The sequence below is a fragment of the Scomber scombrus genome, chromosome 12 (assembly GCF_963691925.1).
Source record: "Scomber scombrus chromosome 12, fScoSco1.1, whole genome shotgun sequence".
Lineage (NCBI taxonomy): Eukaryota > Metazoa > Chordata > Actinopteri > Scombriformes > Scombridae > Scomber > Scomber scombrus.
In genome coordinates, this window is record NC_084981.1 from 24,549,608 (window position 1) to 24,573,210 (window position 23,603).

General features: G+C 40.0%; 1 protein-coding gene across 1 annotated transcript in view; it reads right to left on the bottom strand.

The window, feature by feature from the left end:
- The window catches only part of cdh11 (cadherin 11, type 2, OB-cadherin (osteoblast)), a 28,972-nt gene extending 5,889 nt beyond the window's left edge, over positions 1–23,083 (bottom strand). The window contains exons 1-9 of the mRNA XM_062429869.1: positions 22,869–23,083; positions 21,930–22,069; positions 20,971–21,265; positions 17,849–17,968; positions 15,839–16,006; positions 10,032–10,219; positions 3,378–3,491; positions 3,088–3,227; positions 2,008–2,144 (exon numbers count right to left, since the gene is read on the bottom strand). Coding sequence (XP_062285853.1) covers positions 2,008–2,144; positions 3,088–3,227; positions 3,378–3,491; positions 10,032–10,219; positions 15,839–16,006; positions 17,849–17,968; positions 20,971–21,265; positions 21,930–22,069; positions 22,869–23,022 — 1,456 coding nt within the window. The 5' untranslated portion in view covers positions 23,023–23,083. The remainder of the gene's footprint in view (positions 1–2,007; positions 2,145–3,087; positions 3,228–3,377; positions 3,492–10,031; positions 10,220–15,838; positions 16,007–17,848; positions 17,969–20,970; positions 21,266–21,929; positions 22,070–22,868) is intronic.
- Between the last annotated feature and the right edge of the window lie 520 nt (positions 23,084–23,603).

The following is a 23,603-nucleotide window of genomic DNA, read 5'->3' on the forward strand; positions in this document are numbered from 1 at the left end:
GCAAAATCATTAGCATTGTGCTGCATACAGGATTTCAAACCAGAGTCAAATTATAAAAAGAGAGGATGCCATTTGTGTTGTGCTTGTGTGTTTTGCATTCTAATTTATGTTTAACACTGGTTGACCACAAAGCTGGTAACTGTGAATATTTTCCAGCAAGCTTGCCTGTCAATCAGTCAGCCACTCACCCAGCTATTTGTTATTTATGATTTGTAAAAATTACAGACACGATGGTGAAAGACATCAAAATATTCAGTCAGGCAGTCTGCCACTTAGTTAGCTTGCTCCCACGCTTTTTCACTGAAACCATTTTGATGTACAAAAGTGACAAATGTCAAGTTATGCTCGCTGGAGATAAATTGAAGAAGAAAATGGTGTGAAGCACACAGAGTGATGTTTAAACAGCCAAAGCAGAAACGCATATGCAGCAAACATGAACTCTGAGAGAGTCTGATTCATTCAGAATATCAACTAAGAAAGACTAAGAGATAACAGTTTATTTTTCTATCCATTCATCCGTTAAAAAAAGAGCACTAACTAATTAAAAAAAAAACTAAACATAATTTTTTTCACTGCTCTCTCTGCCTTACATATTTGCAATTCTAGTCAGTATGATTTTTCCACTACCCTGTCATTACGAGGCATGTATTTAGCTTCCCAGAGTCCGTTAGCGGTTAGCATAGCCTGCAATAGTCCTAGCTTTGTGGGCGGCGAGCCCGTTTCCATCTGGCTGTCTGGCGTCTAGCATGCCACAGGGAAACCACGTGGCGCTCGGCTAGTTTGAGCACCAACCACAGAATACCAGGGTGGGGCCACTGTGGCTCGCTGGCTGGAGGCTTTGTGGGGTTCCAGAGGGTCTGTGGGTCGACTGGTATTCCCCTTTTCTCTCCCTGTCTTTCTTGCCATAGCTAGCAAGAGTGTTTGTGGTTGAGATATAGTTAAAAAGATTTAGTTCTGCTTCAACTTTTTTTTTTACTTTTGCAGGTCTTCTGTGCTCTAACTGACTCACTTACTCAGTAATAAACAGTTAAAGTCAACTCTTCAAATCTATGAAAAGTGGAAATATCTGTGGTGCCCAAACAGTTGTTTGTACTTAAGTCAGATTTAAAAATATTATGTTTTTAAAAAAAAAAAGAAAATAAGTTTAACTTACAGCTAAACTTACTAAACTTGTATTTCTGTCAATAAACATCACATGAAAGCTACACCATATGCCACGCAGCCATGCACATGAACACTGAACATTAACCAGGATAAGAGCTGGACACATGCAAAATTATACCACTAAGCGTCTTCTCTATATCAGTCTGCAGAAAGCCAATGGCTAAAACCGAGCATATAATTAATTTACTAAGGTTTAGGCAGTTCTTTACTGACATTCACAGCAAAAATGCTGACTTTGGTTTCACCCGGAGGGGAAAAAAAATGAAAGGCAGCAGCTTGAATTCACTTAGAGTCTGTACATAAGATGTCATGGAGTGTATCCAGCACCACAGAATGACAGGTTGGGTTTTGGATGCCAGCAAATGTACAGCCTGGTGGCTATCTGGGATTTTTCCATCTGTTTGTTCATCTTTGACTTTGTCTCTCTTTCCTACATCAGAATATATATTTAATTTAATTTCAGTAGCACGAATCACTCAGCAGCCAAGATGGAAAAGAAAAAAACAGGCAGACTGTGGCTTTTTAACTAACTGCTCTCCTGAAATATCTGAAAATATCAGTAAATTAGCATTGACAGCCTCATAGCCGTCGTGTCACTTCACATTCAAACGTAATAGGTTTGAGTGTGGAGACATAACAGTAATGATTCACATCCCCAATATTTTCCCAGCTCGTACCATGATGGTGATTTGAAGCGTGTGTGTGTGTGTTTATAGCCTATGTTTGATGAGATAGACTCAGCACACACATATTCAATCCCAGTTCTCTCCAAATGTTTCTAGATTTGGATGTGTGTGTGTGTGTGTGTGTGTGTGTCTGGTTTGTACGAGTCTGCAAACCTACCTATCTCTGTAGCCGACACAGATATATTATGCCAGGCCTGTGCTTCTCTGTCCAGCGGTCTCGTCGTGGTAATCATGCCGTCTTCCGCGTTTACGCTGAAGAACTGCTCAACGTCGGTGTACCGAGGAATCATGTACCTGTACAGAGAATTAACACACATGCATCACAGTGCTATAACACATTAGGATCAAGAGATTTATTTTTTCACTATTTTCTGAGTAAAAAAGCTGAAGGTGCACGATGGAGGGATATGTTGAGCTTTCAGTTGGATTAAAGTGAATATAATTCGGTAAGGCATGTCTGTTGGGGGAAATATTTGTATTCTCCGGGTCATTCTCTGGGCATTTTCTATACTGGGAGCAGTAGGTCATGACCTGTCTCTTTCAGAACGGTTCATCTCTCTGTCAGCTTGGGTTAAGGAGTTGTCTCGATAAAGCTGGCTGTATCCTGTGGTAACCGAGGTCAGGTGGAGATATGCTGTGCTTTGTGCAGACGGTCACATTGGTCTCCTCTTACATAACGAGTGATGTGTGACTTCAGTTGATGTTAATCAGCATAGTGTCTTCTTTATAGTTCAGTAGCCAATAGAGGCATATATGTGTGAAGCATAACCATATCTGGAGGTAGTAAGGGTGAGGATTTGGTGAAGGGTTTAAAGACTGCAGTGTTTTATTTGTACTGTTTGTCTGTTTTCCTCGATGGAGCTTCAGTAAATGACTCTCGGTTAACCAGCTCTCCATCACAAATCCTTAAACTATGTTGAAAGAACCAATTTATGTGATTTTTTTAATAACATGTTGTCGGCTATGCTTTTGTAATCCTATTGTGCATCCCTTTCTGTTGAAAATGTATTTCTATGTAATCTGTGTTTCTGCATAAAAAAACATATGAGTATAAAGCCACGCTTGTCTAAGTCATATTGTTTGTTCAGTGTAGCTGAAGGAACACTGTTTAAAAAGAGGTTTTTTTGTCTATTCTTTGGGGATGTACCATGAAAATGTTAGTGTAAAGCCTCAGTACAAGCCTGCCTGAGTGAATGTGTTTGTGTGAGTGTGTACATCACGTGTGTCTCTGTGTTACCTGACGGGGTTGTTAGCGAGATCAGTGTCCTTGGCGTGGACCCGTCCCACCAGGGTGCCTTCGGGCGCGTTCTCCTCTACCTCAAAAGTGTAACTGGGAGCTATGAACACAGGAGGCTCATCTGCATCCTCCACTGATATCTATAAACACACACACACACACACACAAATAATTGTTAAAGGGCTCTTCCAATATTTATGTAGTCGCACAAAATAACACAAAAGCTCAGTTTCTGATGCTAGAAACACTCACATTCACAAATCTAAGAATACATCGACACATATACATACCTTTATTGTGGCTTCATCTTTATAAGGCCCCCAAGCGAGGAATTGAGGGTCAAGATGAGGGTTGGATCCCTCCACCTTCAAACTGTACGATTTTTTAGTCTCAAAGTCAACCGGCTGGGAAGGACAGACAGAGAAAGAGAGAGAGAGAGGGAGAGGGGACAAGTCATGTGATCAGTATCTTCAAATTTAAACTGATGCATTTAAATGGTGTATTATTTTTTAATATTTGCATGCTGGGGGGAAAAAGCTATATGTCCACTGCAGAAGTTGTCACAGCCTTGTAAAATACAGTGAGTGACCATTGCTGTACCCTTGTCTTCTGGTAGGGGGAGCTGTTGCTACATGAATTAAAAACAGGCACTATCACTTGTGTTGACAGCTGCAGCACCACCTCTATGACAGACCTACAAAACCAGAGAGTAACCCAAATACTGACTTTTACCTCTGGGTAGTATGTATTGCATGTTACATGATATGATTATTTTTTAGTACAAAAATGAAACATTTGGTTATTTCTGTTCACTATGAGATGAAAACAATACTAGTCTGATTTTAGGATTAGGTTTGGAGGGTTTAGGGCTCCATGAGAATCACAAGGTGGGGGAAGAAATGTAAGTCTAAGACCACAGGAACTGCTGACAGCTTTTTCCTGTAGGGTGTTTCATTTCTACACCTTAGCAATTGAAATAGGTAAATTAGGAATTCATTATCATTTAAATTCGTTAGCATGGGTTTTCAATATCGCAGGCTGGCTAGTGTAAAACTCTGAGATCCAATTTACTCCTATTCAACTGAGCTTCAATTCACTTACTCTATATTGAGAGAAAACCTCTTGACTCATCACAGTCTTGCTATTGAATTGTGTTGTTCTTTTTGTTTGTTTGTTTTTTAAGGTATGCTCGTCAATGCCACAATAGAAAACATCACACGCTTTCCACTCATCGCATTTTCATTCAATATATAAAAAAAGTGGCAGAGCAATTACAAAGTGATGACCCTCAGCTAGACAGTCTCGCTCACTGGTGGGTGTTTTATGACTCTTCCTCCTTCTCCTGACTTCTATTCTTATGTACTCAGCATATGCTACTGCAGGGGAAACTTTTAAGTCAACAAATGTGTCGGCAGTCATTTTTATAAAAGCCATAATACCCAAGAGACGCTCCTTGCCACGATTATGAGGACTATAGCATTGCCAGCAGCGCTTGGCTGCGACTCTGGCTGATCCACAGCTCCGTCGTAGCCATAATCACAGTAAATAACACTCTTTTTGGTATCGCTGCTGTATTATAAACCCAGATAATGACAAGTTTCACTTATTTTTTTCTTTTTTTTCTTTTTCCAGCTGGTGTGGGAATGTTGAACTGGCAGAGTCCCAGGAGCACACTTGATCTTTTTCATCTCCAGGCTACCATTGCTTAATGAAATCCCAAAGGGAGGAGAGAGGACTCATAAGCCTTGTGTAAAGTGTTATAAAAGCAGCAGAGTGAAGCTTCTATAAATGAATGAGTTTATCAGCGGTAACCAGTGATCCAGAAGCTCACCAAACCCACATATATTATGAATGGAAGCTGCTGATTGACAATATTTAGCATGATAAGACACTCCTATCAATATTAAACCAACATGGAGGTAAAGACCAAGGTGGAGGCAAGGATATTATTATTTCCTTTTGCCATCATTTATCCATCATGTTGGCCAGTCCTCTTCATCTGCAGGTAACTCCTCTAAAAACAGCTGGCGATGCTCTTTAATCTATCAGATTTAAAGCTGTGTTCATGCAACACGGCTGCCAAATGACTCAATACTGGAGTCATGATTCCTCTCAATGGATTATTCCTCTCATTCAGTCGCAGCAACATCTGAATCTGGTGTCTGTGTAGGTGTTTAACATGTTGATGACAGGTACAGAGCTAATAGGATGGATGTGACCCAGTTCTTTCATTTTCCCTCTTTCGTCACACTCCCTCTGTCACTGAATCTCTCTCTCTCTCTCTCTCTCTCTCTCTGTCTCCTTTGGCCCTCTTACTCTCTCTCTCCCTCTTTCTTTCTCTTCATTCCCTCCCTCTGTAATCAGTGTGAGATAATAATATTCACAATAATGCCTGCACCCCCCTGTGCTCCTAATACATACACTCACACACACTCACACACTTACACGCAGCTCCTTAATATTCCGTGGACTGCTTTCGTCAGGACACAGTTGAAAGAGAATAGCTGATTAAAGCTCATCCCGTGTGTGTGCGTGTGTGTGTTTGTGTTTGTGAGGAGAGTTGGAGAATAGAGATTAGTGAAGGCTACTCCTGATGCTGATTTGAAAGTGTGTTTAGGTTTGAGCCTGTACACATGTTCGTGTGTGTGTGTGTGTGTGTGTGTGTGTGTGTGTGTGTGTGTGTGCATGTGTGCATATGTAGTGTGTGTTTGGCCTTTAATTTTGCGTGACACTGCCTTCAGGGTGCAAAAGGTGATGATTTCCCCTGAGAGGAATCAAAACACAATAATCACACACACTCAGTAACACACACACACACACATACACATACACATACACATACACACACGAGTTGAGATGCAATAATCAGATTGAGAATAGTACAAGTAGGTTGCATGGTGCGAGCGGCTCTTATTTTCTGCTCTCTCTCTCGCACATACACACACATGCACACACACGCACACACACACACACTTCAAATCAGCCGCAGGCTATTAAGCTGTTATTCCAAGAGACACAGGGATCCGTGATGAAGGATTGTTGTGTGATAGCTCCTGGTGTCAGTCAATGGCATGTACACGCACGATAAAAAAAACATCAAATTACTTCAAGTTAAAAATATAAGCAAGCTGTTAACTGAAGTAGTACTGAATAGTTGGTTGAGTTTGTTAATTAGGCTACATTCACAATACATGCTGAAGTGGCCCAAATCCAAATATTTTGCCCCCAAATGACTCAGATTTGATTTTTTTCTTCATAAAAGTGTCGACAAACCACAATCAGATTTTTTTTTTTTCATATCAGATCTGGGTCACTTGCATATGTGGTCCTAGATCTGATTCTTATCTGATCTCTAGTTATGTGATTGTGTGTTCATTTATCTCTTGTTATATGTCAAAAATCAGAATAAGAGTATTTCTACATGCCTTTTCTCTTCCTGTTAAAGCACTTTCAAATGTTTGATGACTCATCCTGCACTCAAGGGCGTTTACAAAAGTTCATCATTCAAATGTGACTTTGGGCGAGAAGCTAACCACACCGGTCATATAAAACCTTCACTCCACCGTCTGTGGGTCTAAGTAGCTAACAGAGCAATATGGAGAGAGATAGAGTGAGATGTGTGTTTGGATATCTTCCTGATCAACAACAGGGGAAGAGGTGTGTGTGTGTGTGTGTTTGTGTGTATGTGTGGAGCCAGCAGTCATCTATAGCTCTGTTTCTTTCTGCAGCTCCGTATTGCTCTTAACTTTAAGCCCTGCTCACTTTAAGCGAGGCCCAATAAAATGCGAAAGATTTGATTTAAATCCCTCTTGTAACTGTGCACCGCTCAAATATTCCGTTTCACTTGTAAATACGTCACAGCGCCGAAGCTAAAGACGCTAACTTCCTTAACTTTCACAGGGACTTTAAGGCCAGTAATGAGAATGTGGCCTCAGTTGTTCTATTGTGGTGCTGACATATCGGCAAATCACAAGACTTTAAGTCATGATTGCATGTTTTGAGCTTTGGACTGTAATTAGAAACGTTTAGGTTGACTTGATTTCAAACAGTCAAATTCATTCAGCTGCATATAAGTGTGTGTGTGTGTGTGTCAGCCTGTTTGTGCAGTGAGGTCACTGGCTCTGTCCAGTTTCAGTTTGACTAAGTTGAGCAGAAGATGTTTACACACACATTCAATACTGCTCAAGCACATATTTCTGCATTTGGCTGAGTTACAGTCATACACACACTGACACACACTGACACACACTGACACACACATATGTGCACACATATATAAGCAGTGTCCCACTTGAGTGTCATCAGCTGCTCTCATTACTCTAACTGGGCTTTCCTCTTTTGCTCATCAACACATTTAGTTGGAATATTTTAACAGCTTCTTTGAGTTGAATTTTTAACTGATCCCATTGTTTTTTGTTACATTTTATTCATAGGATTATCTGTACTTCTGGTCCATTTACAAATGTCCCACCTTAGAGCTGGCCAGTACAACCACATATTTTGCTATTGTTGACTGATGCCTGAACGGAGGGGTTAACACGCTTTGCTCCAGGGCAAACAAATTGGTGTTGCTGATAGAGGAGAGGGAGCGCTATTCATTAAAATCATTTCCCTGCTCAGCCCTGGTGATGCTAGTGGGAAGAGAGCCCCTAACCCTGGCAGTCTTAATGCCATGTTGCAGCGCTGAGCTGCAGCAGAGGAATCGCTCATGCAGACGGCTGTGAGAAAAAAGCAAGAAACAGACTGGTATCGATTGATTCAGACAGAGATTTTCCCACAGCATCAGTAAAAACGAGCTGTGGGTTTGTCAGTCTGGCTCCTCTTTTGAGCAACGTCATTGCTGTCTGGACTGGCAATGTAACTTGCCACGAATACTACATATTTTCATGCACGTAATTACATATTTGAATGCCAAGAGTTACTTTCTTTCACCAAATAAGGAGTTGCAGTTATTTCCACTTGGTCATCTTTCATACCGTATAACATGTGGGCTCAGGTGGTATTTTGTGGGCTTTTGATTAAATTTAAAGTTAGATTAACCTCAAATTGTCTTACAAAATATCCTCTTTCAAATGTCTTAGACACGAACCAAAAGACAGGGAAAAAAACCCACCAGCTTTGGAGTACATTTGAATCTCATTTCCTCCTAACATATTTTATTTAGTTTAGTTTTATTTTAGTTTATTTGTCCAGTAATGAGGATACAAATGTATTCAATAGAAAAGAGTAATTACAGCACAGGAAGGGGAGTAGGCCTAAAAGGCGTATTAACAAAACAAAACAAAACAAACAAACAATGCAAACACAAACAGTATATTGACAAAAACACACAAGCAAGCATAAGCATACACAAAAGAAAAGAAAAAGAAAAGAAGATATGTAAAACCAATAGAAGCATCATACCATAATGTTATTTTTTTATCATCTGGCAAAGAAGTGTCATGATATTCAATCAGTTCCATAACGATTTGATGTACGATAATAAGGTAAATAGAAATGAATAGACTGACTATGTGTCTGGTATGTGTGTGTATTAAAGAGATGGAGAAAGAAAGAGATGGAGAAAGAAAGAGATGGAGAAAGAAAGAGATGGAGAAAGAGTAAGAAAAAGTAATTGTGTGTGCTGAGCTGCATCACTGAAAGCTATAGTTATTGTGTGTGTGTGTGTGTGTGTGTGTGTGTGTGTGTGTGTGTGTGTGTGTGTGTGTGTGTGTGTGTGTGTGTGTGTGTGTGTGTGTGTGTGTGTGTGTGTGTGTGTGTGTGTGTGTGTGTGTGTGTGTGTGTGTGTGTGTGTGATGGTGGGTTACAGTCACAGTGCAGAAGATGAGCTCTCTGGCCTCAGGAAGCATGGAAGTTAATGCACTCTCACACACACAACATAACTTCCACCCACCTTACTGCTCCATATATCTGTCTTTTGCCATCCCCCCCTTTCTTTACTCCGTTCTTTCTTTCTCGCTTTCTTTCCGAACACATTACATTAACACAGAAATATGGACACAGACCTAAATGCGGGCTGGCTGAGGCTCACACTCTGAACTGCTTGGTCTAAAGGAAAAGTGCAGTCTCGACTACATTTCGGTGCTGATAAAATGAAAAAGTGGATGATGATGTACACTTTTTTCCCTCTACAAGTGCTGTAGCTGTTAAATCAGCTGCTATCAGCTAACAGTACTTAAGACCAACATTTTTCACCAGAAAGTGCTTCAAATCGATCAAATGTTCTGCACTTTTATGACCACAGGAACAATAACCAACATCTCTATTGTTGCTTTCTCCCTCTCCATTGTGGATTTCTTATTATTAAGGACATTGTGCACTATTACGACTGCTAATGTATTCAAGCAACTTCTACTAGCATTCACTATATCTGTCCTGTCATCCCAAATCCATCCTTACTACTATCCTCTCCTTAAAGCTGCTATAATCAATATTTTTCATGACAACAGTATCAAGTGAAAGTGTGTAATGTGTTGGTTGTGGCTCGTAGTGATGAACCTACACGGAATTATCAGCGAGTCTGTACCTCCCCTCAGCTTTACAGAGCTTCATAGTTTTGGTTCACTGTCAGCACTCTCATAGGTAAGTTTTTGGCTGCAGCAAAGCTCTAAAAATCCACTGTATGCTACTTGCTAAGCGCTAGCAAACAGACACAGTTAGCTGTAGACTAACTGGTGAACATAGTAGAGAGTTCAGCAGCTTAAAGAGCCAGATATTTCCCTCAGGAGTTGGTAGAGACCAAACACAGAGCGAAAAGAGAGTGAATTCACCAGGTGGACAGAAACACGACTCCAAATGAATTATAATGATTTGTTAATAAGCAACTGTTTGCTAGCAGCTTCAACATATCAAGTTAACTTGTTTGCGCTGCCCCCAAGTGGCCCAAAAAAGAGAAGAAAAATAACTAAGGCAGGTTTAAGTTCTGAGCCACATCTCTTTCTTACCTTCTTTAGTTTAATAACGGCCTCCTTGGTCTCGAAGTCAGTTGATATTTCGAACATGGGCAATCCATCTCCGTCTATTAAGCGGTAGTTGACCATCCCGTTGTCTCCAAGGTCAGGGTCTTTGGCCTTAAGGCGACCCACCTCCTCTCCTGGCACTTTATCCTCTGACACAGACATGGTATACACACCTAAAAACATAAAAATAAAATATGGTGATGTTAGGAGTCGACGTATGGTTGCGTCGGTTTGGTATTCAACACTCTCGAAGAGTCTTTAGAGAATTCCTGGCCGGCTGCCACTGTGTTTACTATCTGAGGCAGGGTCAGTTTTGGAGGGCAGAGAGGGATTAATATGAACTATACCATCTGTCTCATATGGCCTAAAGGATATTAATATCCCCTATAGTGTCAGGTTTGTGTGTATGTGTGTGTCTGAGGGAGTAGACACCTGGCTTGCAGAATGAGAGCAGTAGGACCATATGTCTTCTCGCTCTCCTCTTTTATCCTTTCTCCCTTTCGCGTCTCTCGTGTACTTTCTGCCTATCACCTCACTCCTCTTCAAATCTTTGCTCATTTAATCTCATCTGTGTTCTGTCTTTGCTCATTTTATGATTAAATACTTCTCCCTTCTCCTCCTCCTCGCTGTCTCACCTCTGTCTTTCATCCTATTTCCACTCTTTTCCCAATCCCCTTCCTCCTCCTCCTCCTCCTACTCTGGTTCTAGGCTTTGAGTAGCACTCATCATTTTATGGCTTGTACTCTGTTAGCATGTTTATCCTTCGTGTCCAGGTCTAGCAATCCCGTGAGTCATGAAATTCATTTTATCACGTGGCTTCAAGACAGATGCGAGAGGAAAAAGAGGAGCGGTTTGATCCATCCGTCCTAGGTCCCTCCTGTCACCACCCAGAACCTCCACTTTTGTCTGCCACATCTGTATCGATCCTCACCAAATCCCTCCTTCTTCATCTCTGTCCCTGCATTTTAAACTCCTCGCCATACTCTCAATTGCTCCTTCCCCTTTCCAGAATATCCTTCCAAATCTCTCCATCCATCCTCTTCCTCCCTCCTCCCCGCCCTATTTCTCTCACAGCTATCTTTCCTCTCTTCCTCCTCTTCCTCCTCCTCCTCTCTCTCCCCTGCATGCCTATTCTGGCTAAAAAGCTCATTTCATCCCTGCCCTCCCTCTGCCCCTTTCCCTCCCTCTCTTCTCCTGTCGTTCCATTCTTGCTTTTCCTAAGTAGCTTAACTTCCATGGCTTCCGGCAGCTGAGTTAAACATTGTATGACAGAACACACAGGCAGCCCGGCACACCTGGCAGTGGGCTAAAATCAAGCACAGCACATACAGGAAATGTACGTTTATGTGCAGGGACCACAGTGGAAGTAAATGTGAGTTTCAGTGAGGCTAAAAAAAACAAGTAATAACTGAATGAATCAGCCATACTTTGTAAAAACAGCGGTTTATTTAAGAAAGTGAATGAGAAAGTGTTTTCATTAAACTCCAACATGAATGATTGTGCTATTTGTTTTCACTCAGATAAGTAATTTTAAAGTGAGGACTGAAATTAGAAGAATAATACATTATATTATTCTGCTTTAGGAAAATTAATAATGGTGATCATGTATTACTTTGTAATGTGTCACTACTCACATGATAATACTGCAAATGTGTTTTTATATTAAATGTGGGGAATTTATCGGCAACTAAACTTGGTAGGCAGAGTTTTAGGAGTGATGCGTCATTTTTAGCAGTTAACAGTTTATTAAAACACATCTATAACCTGTTAACCTGTAACTTATTTAAATGACAATTAGTTGGAGTGATTGTCTGGAGAGTTGTTTATTAATGCATAGAGCTGATATATCTCTGTGGTGTGTGTTATTTACTGTGGTGGGTGTGGACTTGCGGTTAGCATATTCTTTAAATAAATTTATGTTGAAACTTGTGTTTTTTGATCACAAAAAAACAAAAAAAAAACATACTTGAGGAACATTGGGAGCTTATTTTCGTAGTAACTTCAAAGCTGTTAAAAGTTGAAACACTTAACATTACTATCACTGCTTTGGTGATTTTACCATCATTTTAGAAAATGCAGTTTTGAACAGCGGATATATTTTTGGCTCTAAGACATCTGTAGGGATCCTTGTAGGCATGTGATGGCAAAATTTACATTAAGCAGACCCCACATGACTATGCAGATATGAAAAGTATAATTTAAGAGTAACAGTAGTAAAGTTATGTGGCCCAGAACATAATAACAATGTTATTAAGCATGGAGAACATGTAAATTACACATAAAATGAGGTACTATATGAAGACATAACGTTTCTTTTCAACACAAAATTGACATGATATCATTAAAATAGCTAAAGTTCTATATAGTTCATTCTTATGACTATTTTTTTGGTGGACCACTGATACACTATGTGTTTTCTCAGTCACTAAGTTTCAACTTCATTTGTAACACTGGGAGAAGAACTTCAACTCAAATTTTGAGGATGGATTTAACATCCCTGCAGTGACACAGAAACAGCCTCCGAATGGTAATCATCTTTTCAGGTTAAGTCAAGTCAGGGTATTTTATTGATAGATCCCAGTTTCTTTGTTTTTTAATGTTTTTTTGGTGATGAGAAGAGACAGTTCTGTAATAGCAAACCTAAAAGACACTGCAGGTAATTGATATATGCAAATAGAAGCCGGCAGATATCAACGAAAAATATTATCTTTCACAGCTTCAAATGGCTTTTTATTATGTTTTGCTTCGTTCACGTTTAAACAAGAATCAGAGGCAGCTAGCTGTGAAGAACGTTGTCTGACATATATTAACAGTATTTAACAGAACCATCTCTGTCATGTCAATCTAATAAAGATAAAAGTCCGACAGAGTTCAAAAAACAAAAAAAACAATAGCTTGTTATTTGTTTTTCTGTTCCTACTTCTGTCTGTGCTGTGGTGGATATTTGATGCTTGATAATGAATAGACAGGAAGAGAATTACAAGGACAGAAAGTCAGTGAGAAATGGAGAGACAGATCAAGCCTTTGGAGTGAGAGAAAAGAAAGAAAAGCTGCTGTAGCACATCAGAGGGAGTCACTCTCTGATTATCATATATCATTTTCTGTATGTACTTATATCTTTCATTATTTTCTCTCTCTTTGTATACATTTGTCTCTTTTCTGCCTCTTCTGTTTCTTTCTCGACTCTTACTTATCCAATTTCCCATTTCTGTCTCTCTCTGTTTCCCTCAGTCTGCCCAACTACTAAATAAGTAATCACTGTCCTCATTCACACCATCTGGGACACTTTTCTTGCAGGTGTGTGTACTGTCTGTACTTCTTTCCCCTCATTTTAACAAAGATCTTCACCACAACAACATATTGCTATTTGGTGTGCTGTCTTGTATCACAGATGTAAACTGCCAGAGATGCAAAGCTGACATTTAAGTAATGCAAGGAGGCACTTTGTAAACACTTAAGACTGAAAATGTTTGGTCTGCTTCTTCTTTTTGTCCTAGTGATGTTATTCTAAAAATGTTTTAAATCCACGTTGGGTTAGAAACATTTTTAGAATAAGCTACTAGAAGTCTATTGGGTGCCACAGCAGCAACTTTGGGACCGTTCCTCTTCACTTAACAGTTGTTTCATTCATGGATAGTTACTTAAAAAAACTACTGCCTTAAATGCAACTTAATATAAATAAATACAATATAAATACTATGTCTATTGTTGAGAATTTGCCACCAAACTCAACTGCTATACATCAAACTTTCACGATTTTAGGCCCTGTCGACTCGTGCTGTGTCTCAAATCTCTAACTTCTGTACTGACACTTAATAATTTGAGTGCATAAGTGCGTTCACACTGAGAAGTATTGAAAAATGCAGTGCACTGTAAGTAACCAGTGTCAAAAAGTTGAGTGTGTAAGTATGGACACTTCTCACCCTCAACAGTCGCCATCTTGGCTTTGTAGCAGAAGTGCATTGTGTACCCAGTGTACTAACAGAATATTTGAGATGGTTCAAACATGTTCAAACTTGATGCTTTTTACTAATGAACACGTGGCAGTGTATAAATGTGAATATTTTGTTATGGAACGTAAACAAGCGTGTTCTCTGTTGCTCATAAAGACTCAAAATTTCCTCAAGATGCCTTTTTGTGATGGTCTGAAGAAGCAGATTTTAGCTGCAGTGGAATACACTGATGCACAGTTTGCGTGTTGGAGTACACAGGAAGAGGAGTGATGGTTTTGACAGTCTCGTTCTCTCCTTCTTTGCATCTCTGTGTCTTTTTTTACATTCCCTCCCTCACTGCTTCTGCTCGTGTCTCTCCCTTTTCTCGCCTATTCAGCTTCTCCCCGGGCTAAATCCTGAGCCCCCCGTCTCCTCTTTTCTCTCCCTTCTTCTCGCCATCCAATTCTGCAGCTACTCTGCTGAATCCCTGCCAGGACTCCCTCTGCACAGAGCTAAAGGAGGGTGGTGGGGGGTTTGGAGGGGTGGTGTGAGGAAGTACAAAAAGAAAAAAGAGAGAGAGAGGAGGAAAAAAAAGAACACATAGAGGCAAAAAAGAAAGTCTAAGCAGGAAAGACAGGGGGGAAGAGAAGATAGACGCAGATACAAAGAAAGGAGGGGTGCTGGACAGAGAGGTGGACTGGATATTGCAGTGGTGCAAATCACTGCTGAAGTTTAGCGTTTCTATCAGGTGAACCAGAGAAGCTAAATTTCACCTGAGCAGCTACAGACTTTATACATTGGTGTCACAAACAACCTCAGTTTTCTCCTTCCTACATTTTAGATTTTTTGGCACCTTATTTTTTAGTAAACGTTGACATTGAGCGAAATGTACGGCAGCCAACCGAACAGAGGGAAGAAACAAATCCCTCTGTGAATCCAATCAGAAAAGCACTATTGGATTACTTGATTACAGGGCTGCCCAAAGCCCAAGATGCAACCTAAAATGCACAACTCAAAGATAATCACTTTACTGTTATAGGTGATTATAGAAACCAGAAAATATCAACTTTAAGAAGCTTGAACCAGAGAATATCAGCTTTTTTAAATGTTTTTTTTTCTTCCAATTTCACATTATCAAAATCATTACTAAATTATAAAAGTAGTTGCAAAACATTGCAGCCCTACTTAATTGCATTGTTGTGAGAGTCGGAAAGATAAAGCATCATATTTGCTTTTCATATATACTAATTGAACATTTTTTAAACTGCTGATACAAAAAAAAAAGAAGCCTTCAAGTGGCGTCCCTCTCTGTCTCGTTTCCTCCTTAAACATCATATCTACAGATTTTGACAAATCCTGGCTAAATATCTCACTACTTTTTTATTGCTCAGCAAATCATGTAATTCAACACATGTCCCAGGGAGAGGTTTTAACACACGCACACAAACGCACCCACATACACACACACACACACACACACACACACACACACACACACACACACACACACACACACACACACACACACACACACACACACAAAGACACACAGATGCACATACGCCTAACAACACTGCAGGGAGCCAGTAAGAAGCTTTAATAATTGATCTCTTAAGTTATCTTTTGTGCCTCCTACAGTGATTTCCTCTTTTTTTTCTATATTGTTGGCTAGCAGTCTGTTTTTGGGTTACACACACACAAATAGGCACACATGCAAAAAGTGAGTGTGTGTGCTGGGAGTAAATACAGACTATGTATATGTGGAAGATTTGACACTTTCACACCTTTTAAAGGAAATGACACACACACACAAAAATCACACACACACACACACACATATAGATCTGTGATTAGACTCACTCTGTGGGAACTTCGGAGGGTTATCGTTGACGTCCGTGAGGGTGATTTTAACCTCGGTGGTGCCCGACAGCCCGCCCATGTGACCACCCATGTCTTTGGCCTGGATGACGACGTCGTACTCCTGGCGCGCTTCGCGGTCCATGTTTGGCAAGGCCGTACGAATTATACCTGGATGGACAAATTTAACATTGAATTAATGCTCAAATGACATCTTACTTATTTGTTTCATTGATGCAGTCTTGAAGAAATGTCTATAGGCTAAGTGTGTATTTCCATATGTACTTCTGAAGTTAATATTTTATATTTAGATGCCGTTTATTTCAAAATATCCCATTTTTGGATGAAGCACATCATCACTCATCATCCGTACAAATAAGAACTCTAGTTAAACATGTGTGAAGTCTTATTTTTCTCCATTTCAAGCCCCAGTAATCTTTTCTTTCTGTTTAATTCATCACCCGCTGCTCTCTTTCCATCTCTCTCTTTCTTTCTCCACATGTCTAGCTGCAGTTTCAGGGAGTCTGGGGCTTTCTACTGTCATTTTATGCCAACCGCATGTGTGTGTGTATGTGTGTGTGTGTGTGTGTGTGTGTGTGTGACAGCATGAAAAGCTGATAATCTCCAAACCAATTAGAAATGTGAGCTATGGATTTGAGCCAGTCAAATACCCAACACTGGTTTGATTAGCCAGATTTACTCTGCCCAAATCTCTCTCCCTCTCCATGCCCTAACCACCACTCTCTTTCCACAAACTCACTCTCTCTACACCAATTTCTCTCTCTTTCCTTCTGTCCCCTAACCTCTGTCTTTCTGTCCTTCTTCTTCTTCACTCTCTCTGACCCAACTCAGCTCCGTGTCTGCCCTAACCTCTATCCTTACATCCAATTTCTTCTTTCATTGCAAACCCAAATATTAGGCCTGGGCTCAGCACAGACCAGTCTGAATGTCCTCTAGGGACACTTCTTTTTTTTTTCTTCGTACAGCATTCCCTTCTTTTCCTCACCAATTTCAGTGAAAATGTCGTGCTGTTACATGATCCCTGCAGCAGTGAGCTCTTCGCATTTTATATCAAGAGTGGTAGAAAGTAAAAAAATATATGACAGAAAGAAGCTGGTTTTCAGTAGGGTCTTATTAGAAAGCAGCTCCCACAAGGACATGTTAAGTGCTGCTAGCTGATGTGGACACTGCAGTTCAGGCTTGTGGTCCACAATTTTGTGATATACAACCTTGCTTAAATCATACATTTGAATACATTTAATAATAATGATTTGGAAATTTTAGGATTAAAATCCATCTAACATGGTGGCAGCAGCGGTCACTCTGGATCCTGTCAGGCCTGCATGTTGTTTTTTCCGTGCTTTAGCTGTGTTTGTATTTTGCACATTGAGCTGAGTGCACATAATGTTGCTGTCCACCCCTCGTGTGTGTATGGTCTTGAATGACAATAAAGCTTGTTTTACCTTTTGTGTACATTTGAAAAGCAGGTTTCTAAGCTAAATTCATAGCTAAATGTATTAGTTGACTAAAGATGGTTAATAAATAATGTATCAGTTTCAATATGTGTGAATATCACATGTGAGAAGTAATTCTATTAACTGTATTAACATTCTCCTCAATGCATACCTAGTTGAGTTACTAACTGCAGGCAAATCCAAAGAGAGAAGTTTAAGAAATACTTAATGAGTCAATTGCAGAGAAACTAAATGAACATGACACGTTGTTATGACGAAGTTGTTAAAACTAAAACTATCTTACAGTTTGCACCACTGATTATGCAGGTTTATGTAACATGCAGCATTCATCTGGCTACAAAGTGGCACAAGCTGAACATCTGACTTTATACTGTCTACTTACAGGATGTTGTTTAGTGTGGTTGCATGTGTCAGAAGAATCATTTGATTTCTATACCTCTGTGATACAACATCAGCCTTATTGTAAGTTGTAAGTCTGTGTTAGATTGTGCTGCAGATGTCTCTCGACTGAGATCAGGCTTCTGTTTTTGAACCTCACCTGTCTGAGGCTCCACAGAGAAATACGGTTGTCCTTGCAGTATGCTGTACACCAGTCTGGCACTGTTGCCGTAGGTGGGGTCATCAGCATCTGTAGCTGTCACCTGCATCACTGACGTACCTGCGGAACAAGCACACAGACACGACAGACAAGTCAGGAGATGACTCCACCTCAGTGATTCGGTTCAAGAATAGTTTGACAAACAAGCTTGTCAGGGAGCATGTGCCAATTCACCTGCGTGCACCGTCTGGATGGGAAAAGGAAATGAAAAACACGCTCCCTCCTTTCAGACACTACGGCTCAATTGCTCCTGTGAGGCTGGTCTCTGCTATTATTTCTCTACATTTCATCATTGTCGGGTGAAGACATCCACTCTCCAATTTTGGATCTTTTCACGTTTTAAATAAAACATTACATTTCCTCCATGCGTTGACATAGTTGTGCAACCCCTGGATTTATGAAACCATTTCAAAAGCAATTGGATAATCTGAAAAATGCATGGCTGTCAGGCTCCAAAACAAGGTAGTTTATCTAAGTCCTCCCCAAAAACATTGATATTTTAAAGATGTGCTGTTTTTACACGACAGCAATTTATTTCCAGCAAATTTCTCTTAACTGAACTTGACACAGGTAAACTGAGCAAATAGGGCACATTGATTCAATTAGCAGAAGCCTGCAATACATTCTGTTAAGTTTGCATAAGTGTTTAAAATGTCCTTTTTCAGGTGTGGCACAACTCATCAAACTTAGTCACTAACACATTCACAAAATCACTTTTTCTTAACCTGCACCACCTGTTAGAAAGACTAAAGTCAACTCACAGTTATTCGTCTCCCCTTGTCTGTTCTAAATCGTAGTCAATGCTGTCTCACTGTATATATGTTTAATCACATATTGTGTTAAGCGTCATCAATAGGAATATAAGGAAAGTATAAAGCTTGCAGATGTAAGTATGCTGTAACCTCTTATAGCCAGTAATAGCAGCTTATGTCACCCAACACTTGCAGCTGCAGATCTCTCCTATTTATAGTAGTTTTAAAAAGGCTTCACCAGCAAATATTAAAAATAAAAACATAACAGTACAGCGTTCACTCTAATCAAAACATATTCTAGCTTGTGGCTGTAGAAAACCACCACCTTGTTAACTTTTGAATCCTTCAATTTTCTTTCTAAATCTTTCTACATCTTTTTCACTCACTCAACCATCAGACCATCAAAGATAGATCTTAATCAGCCTAGTTGCTGTTTTTTTTCCCTCACTTGGCTTCTGTACTCCTGTTTTATTCTTTAGACAAATACAATCTTGCTCTTTCCTGTGATGTAACCAAGAGAACAGAACAGTGAGGACAGATGACCTATAATAACACTCAAAAATGTGCATGAACTATTCTTAGTGTCCAGCAAAAAACTAAACTAAACTTGCTTGGAATAAAAATGTAAAACACAAAACCTCATAATAACACAGAAAACCAGCCACTGTTAAAACAAAAAAAAAGCAGCTGTAATTGCAATTGGCTCATTTCTAGCAGGTGGTGCAAGTTTTTCTTTTTTCATCTGAATAGATGAATATCAACATGTTTACATCTGTAGTTTTAACTGCAGCTGTTAGATCTGAAACTGCTTATGCTGTTTCTATGTAACTGGCTGATATCGACTGGGCCTGATATTGGTTGCTCCACATCATTACACAGTGTTTACTTGTTATTTTAACTACTTAATCTGTTTTCAATACTCAGTATGCTTTTAGGACATTTTCCAGTCGCTACGTGAACACCATCGACCTACCCCATAGGAAATCCACTGGGTATATAACTGTAATCAAGTTTCATTCAGCCCTGGTCTCAATGTGGCAGCTACCTTAAGTGTACAGGATAAATTACCAGGAATGTTAATTTGAAAGTGACTGCCTCCTCTCTGTGTTCTCATTCTGACATCCATGAGGGAACCTGGACCTCGTTAGTCAAATTACAGCTTTTCTTTCTATTCCACTTCTGCGGTTCGAGGCTGATGGCAACCGGTGGCCTCTCCCTGCTGGACTTCTGTATTCAGGTTTCAGCTTTAAGAAGCGGATGAGTGAAAAAAAAAAAAAAGCCTGAACAGAAATCATTCAGAAGTCCTTTGATAAGTTCTTTCTTTGAAAGTCCAGCCCATTCAAAGCAGGGAATTCTCCAGCTTTCAGAGTTTCGGGCAGCAGCGCTGCCAGTGTGGTTCATTTAAGGCCAGCCTTGAGGGGTTGAAGACTCTCCAAGACCGCATAAAATCTGGAAAGAAAATCTATCAAGATCACAGGCCCTAAGTAAGGAGACTCTAAGGAGATGGTAGGAGTTGTTGCCTGTGCCAGTATGATGTTAAATATTTCCTTCTGGAACGTTGAACCCATTTTATTTCCTTTTAGGTGCAATAAGAAAGGTATTTCAAGGAGGTGAAAGCATCTGCTAATGGAGCTGTCTGTTATCTTCCTGTCGGTCACACTTCCTGTGTTCAGATTTCACTGATAATTAATAATGTATGAAAAAGACTGACAATGAACTCACTGATGATGAACTCCATCAGTGAGTTCATTAACAAACGTCACTCAATGTACGATGGAGGAATGAAATTATCTTTTCTGAATCACTTATTGAATTATATGCAGAAAGAAAACACATCTGTTTTTCTGTTTTTTACAGATATAACCAGGGGTACGCTTTAAAATCAATTAATTTTTTTAAAAAGTTAATACGACTGCAACTAACAATGTTTTTCATCATCAATTAATCAATAATCTACTAATTGTGATTAATCAACTATTCATTTTGTAAATGGCATTCCCAGTTTCTAGGACCCTGTGGAAATGTCTTCAATTTCCTATTTTTGCTTGACCAACAGTCCAAAGCCTGCATATGAATAATTATCAGATGTGTATGTCAAAGAAAAGCAGCAAATATTCACATTTGAGAATATTTTGCCTTTTTACTACTAATTTGTGTAGCTCTAAAAGTTTGCTGGAGTCCATTTGTAACTACTACTGAGTCCTCTGTTTAGATATACTGTTATCATTTCTTTCCTTCTCATTATCCTTGAACATTTAAGACTTTTCCCCCCACCTTCCCCACTTTTCCTGGACCCGTTCTTTTACTCACCGACATTGGACATCTCAGGCACCCTGGCATAGTATGGCCCGTGTAGAAACTCAGGAGGATTATCATTGATGTCCTGAACTTTCACTATGAACTCCGATGGTGGCTCCAGAGGCTTATTTGTATCTCTGTCCACAGCCTGAGCCGTTAAAGTGTACTGGGCCTGCTCCTCGCGGTCCAGGGTTTTTGTGGCGTGGATGTTGCCCGTCTTGTCATCGATAACGAAGATCGTTCCCGCACCTTCGCCGGACAAGATGTACTTGATGTAGCCGGTGCCTGAGTCTACGTCTGAGTGGAGCTGAATTTGAGAAAGAGGAAGAGGTGGTGAGGTGAGATGAGGTGAGGGAAAAAGTGAGACAAACCAGATGGGAAAACTAAGACGGAGCGAGACTTTTACTCCTCGAGTCTACAAATTAAAGCAGCTGAAAGATCGGGATAGACGTGCTAGTAGATGTGCTGAGTGAGACAGGCAAACACTAATAAGTAAGAGATTTAAAACGCTGTCATCCAAAACACTCAAGAATGTTCAACATTCAATTAAACTCTTGTTCTTCCTTTACAACCGCGAGACTATGAAATATGACGCATTGTAAACATCATTTGTTGTTTGTTATGACAGCTGCTGCTTGGTTTGACTGATGATGTTGTTGTGGAGAAGCATCACCAATCATCCTCACCCTTGAATGTGAACATGACCTCTCTCTCTCTTTCTCTATCTCTCGCTCGCTCTCTCTCTCTCTCTCTCTCTCTCTCTCTCTCTCCACTTGATGAATGGAAAAAGCACATCTAAGTCCTATTGGAGCAAGTCATTTCCTGTCACCTTACACAACCCCGCCATGACTGTCACCGCAGGGTCAACGTGGCTACCGATTTAAAAAGCAAGTCAAATTTTAAACAATTACGCTAATTAGATCTAGTTTGACTCGAGAGAAGAGAAGATTTTAAGACTTTCTTGTACTCACCCTGCCCACCAGAACCGGGTCAGGTCCAGTGTACTCCTCAATTACGAAGAACTGATTCCAGACCCAACCTCGTTTGGACCTGTGGAGGACCTGTCCTTCCTTGCCCGCTCTTTGTTTGTGTCTGTGCAGCGACAAGTGACCTACAAGCACAAACACATCAACACGTCTCTTAAAACCAATAAAAAAAAAAAATTCTGTTAAGCAATTTCACATTTCCTGCAGGCTTTTACTCAATTTATTTAATGGCTAGAAGCAAAATGAGAGGGCTCTTTTCGGTCACTCTGTGTTGAATGAATGGATTCACAGTAACTGCAGTTCAATAAAAAAATATTCAATAAACTGAATTCAAAAGTGGGTGGGAGGCAGGGACTCGTGAATTGAGAGGCCTACTTTCAAAAAATGATGGGTCACCAGCTCAAATCCCAGCTGAGAAGATGTGGGCAGGTGATGTGGACGACACACTCTTCAACAAGTAGCACTTTCTTTTTTTTTTAAAGGTGGGTCTTTGCAAAACACTTAACCTGTGTTTATACTGAAGAGCTGCAGTGTGTTTCTGAAGGAGGCCTTTATTGCACTAAGTAAGTCTTTGCCATGCAAGTGAAGGTATAAACAAAAGAAAGAGATGAAAATGAACATGTTTCCCAGGTGATTGAATTGTAAATGCATGTTTAGAGATGCAGCTAACAATTTTTTTGTTCTTGGTTAACTGTTTGGTCTAAAATATCTTATTTTCTCCCGAACAACAATCCACAAATATAAATAGTTTATATTTTATATCAATCTATTGTTATAGAGGACTAAATAACCCAGAAAATATTCACATTTAAAAAGCTGGAAAAATATATATTTTATATTATTTCTTTAAAAAATGACCCACAATGATTATTGAAAATAAATAATTGCAGCTTTATACATGTCAAAGACAAATGATTGTCATACCTGGATGTCTGTGTTTGTGGCCTCTATGATCCATGGAAGCATTTCCTTTCCGGGTTGCTAATGCGACAGTACAGAGCGCAGAAACTCCCAGAAACACCAGGAAGGCTCTGAGCAGCCCCGGGCCGCCCTGCCGCTTCATTGTCGGCGACGCCATCTTGCCAACCTGAGCGACCGTGCACTTCACTCGGTCCCTCCCTTCTTTCTGGTTCCTCTCAGAGGAGCTCCGCCCCCACTGAGGTGATACACTGTTTTTACTAACAAAATGTTTGTTGATGAACTTCCTAGCTCATTAGCTGAGATTGTGCCTGTTGCCGCGGATACTCATCACCGAATTTCACGTCACTGCCTTTCTTCTTCTTCTTCTTTCTTCTCACAGTTTGTTCACTCCCTCTCTCCTCTGATCACACGGCCTAAAAATGAAAGCAGAGAAGAAAGCAGCTTGGTCAATGACAGTCTAAGTGAGCAAATTTACATTTAGTTAAATGAAATTTTTGTCTTGTAAACAGATTAATCTTTGTAAAAGTGACGGTTAACACTCGCGGCAAAAACAACACAAACAGTCTATTAATCATTCTGTCCCGCCTGTTAAGGAGGGTGATGTTCATCGACCGCAGTTGGAGATCTGACTTCTTAAATGGTTGTCGTGTTGATTAGGACATTGTTCTAATTAGCCAGACAATGTTGTCTGTAAACTCATTAGCTTTAATTCAATTAGACAGTGACTGATTCGGTGTG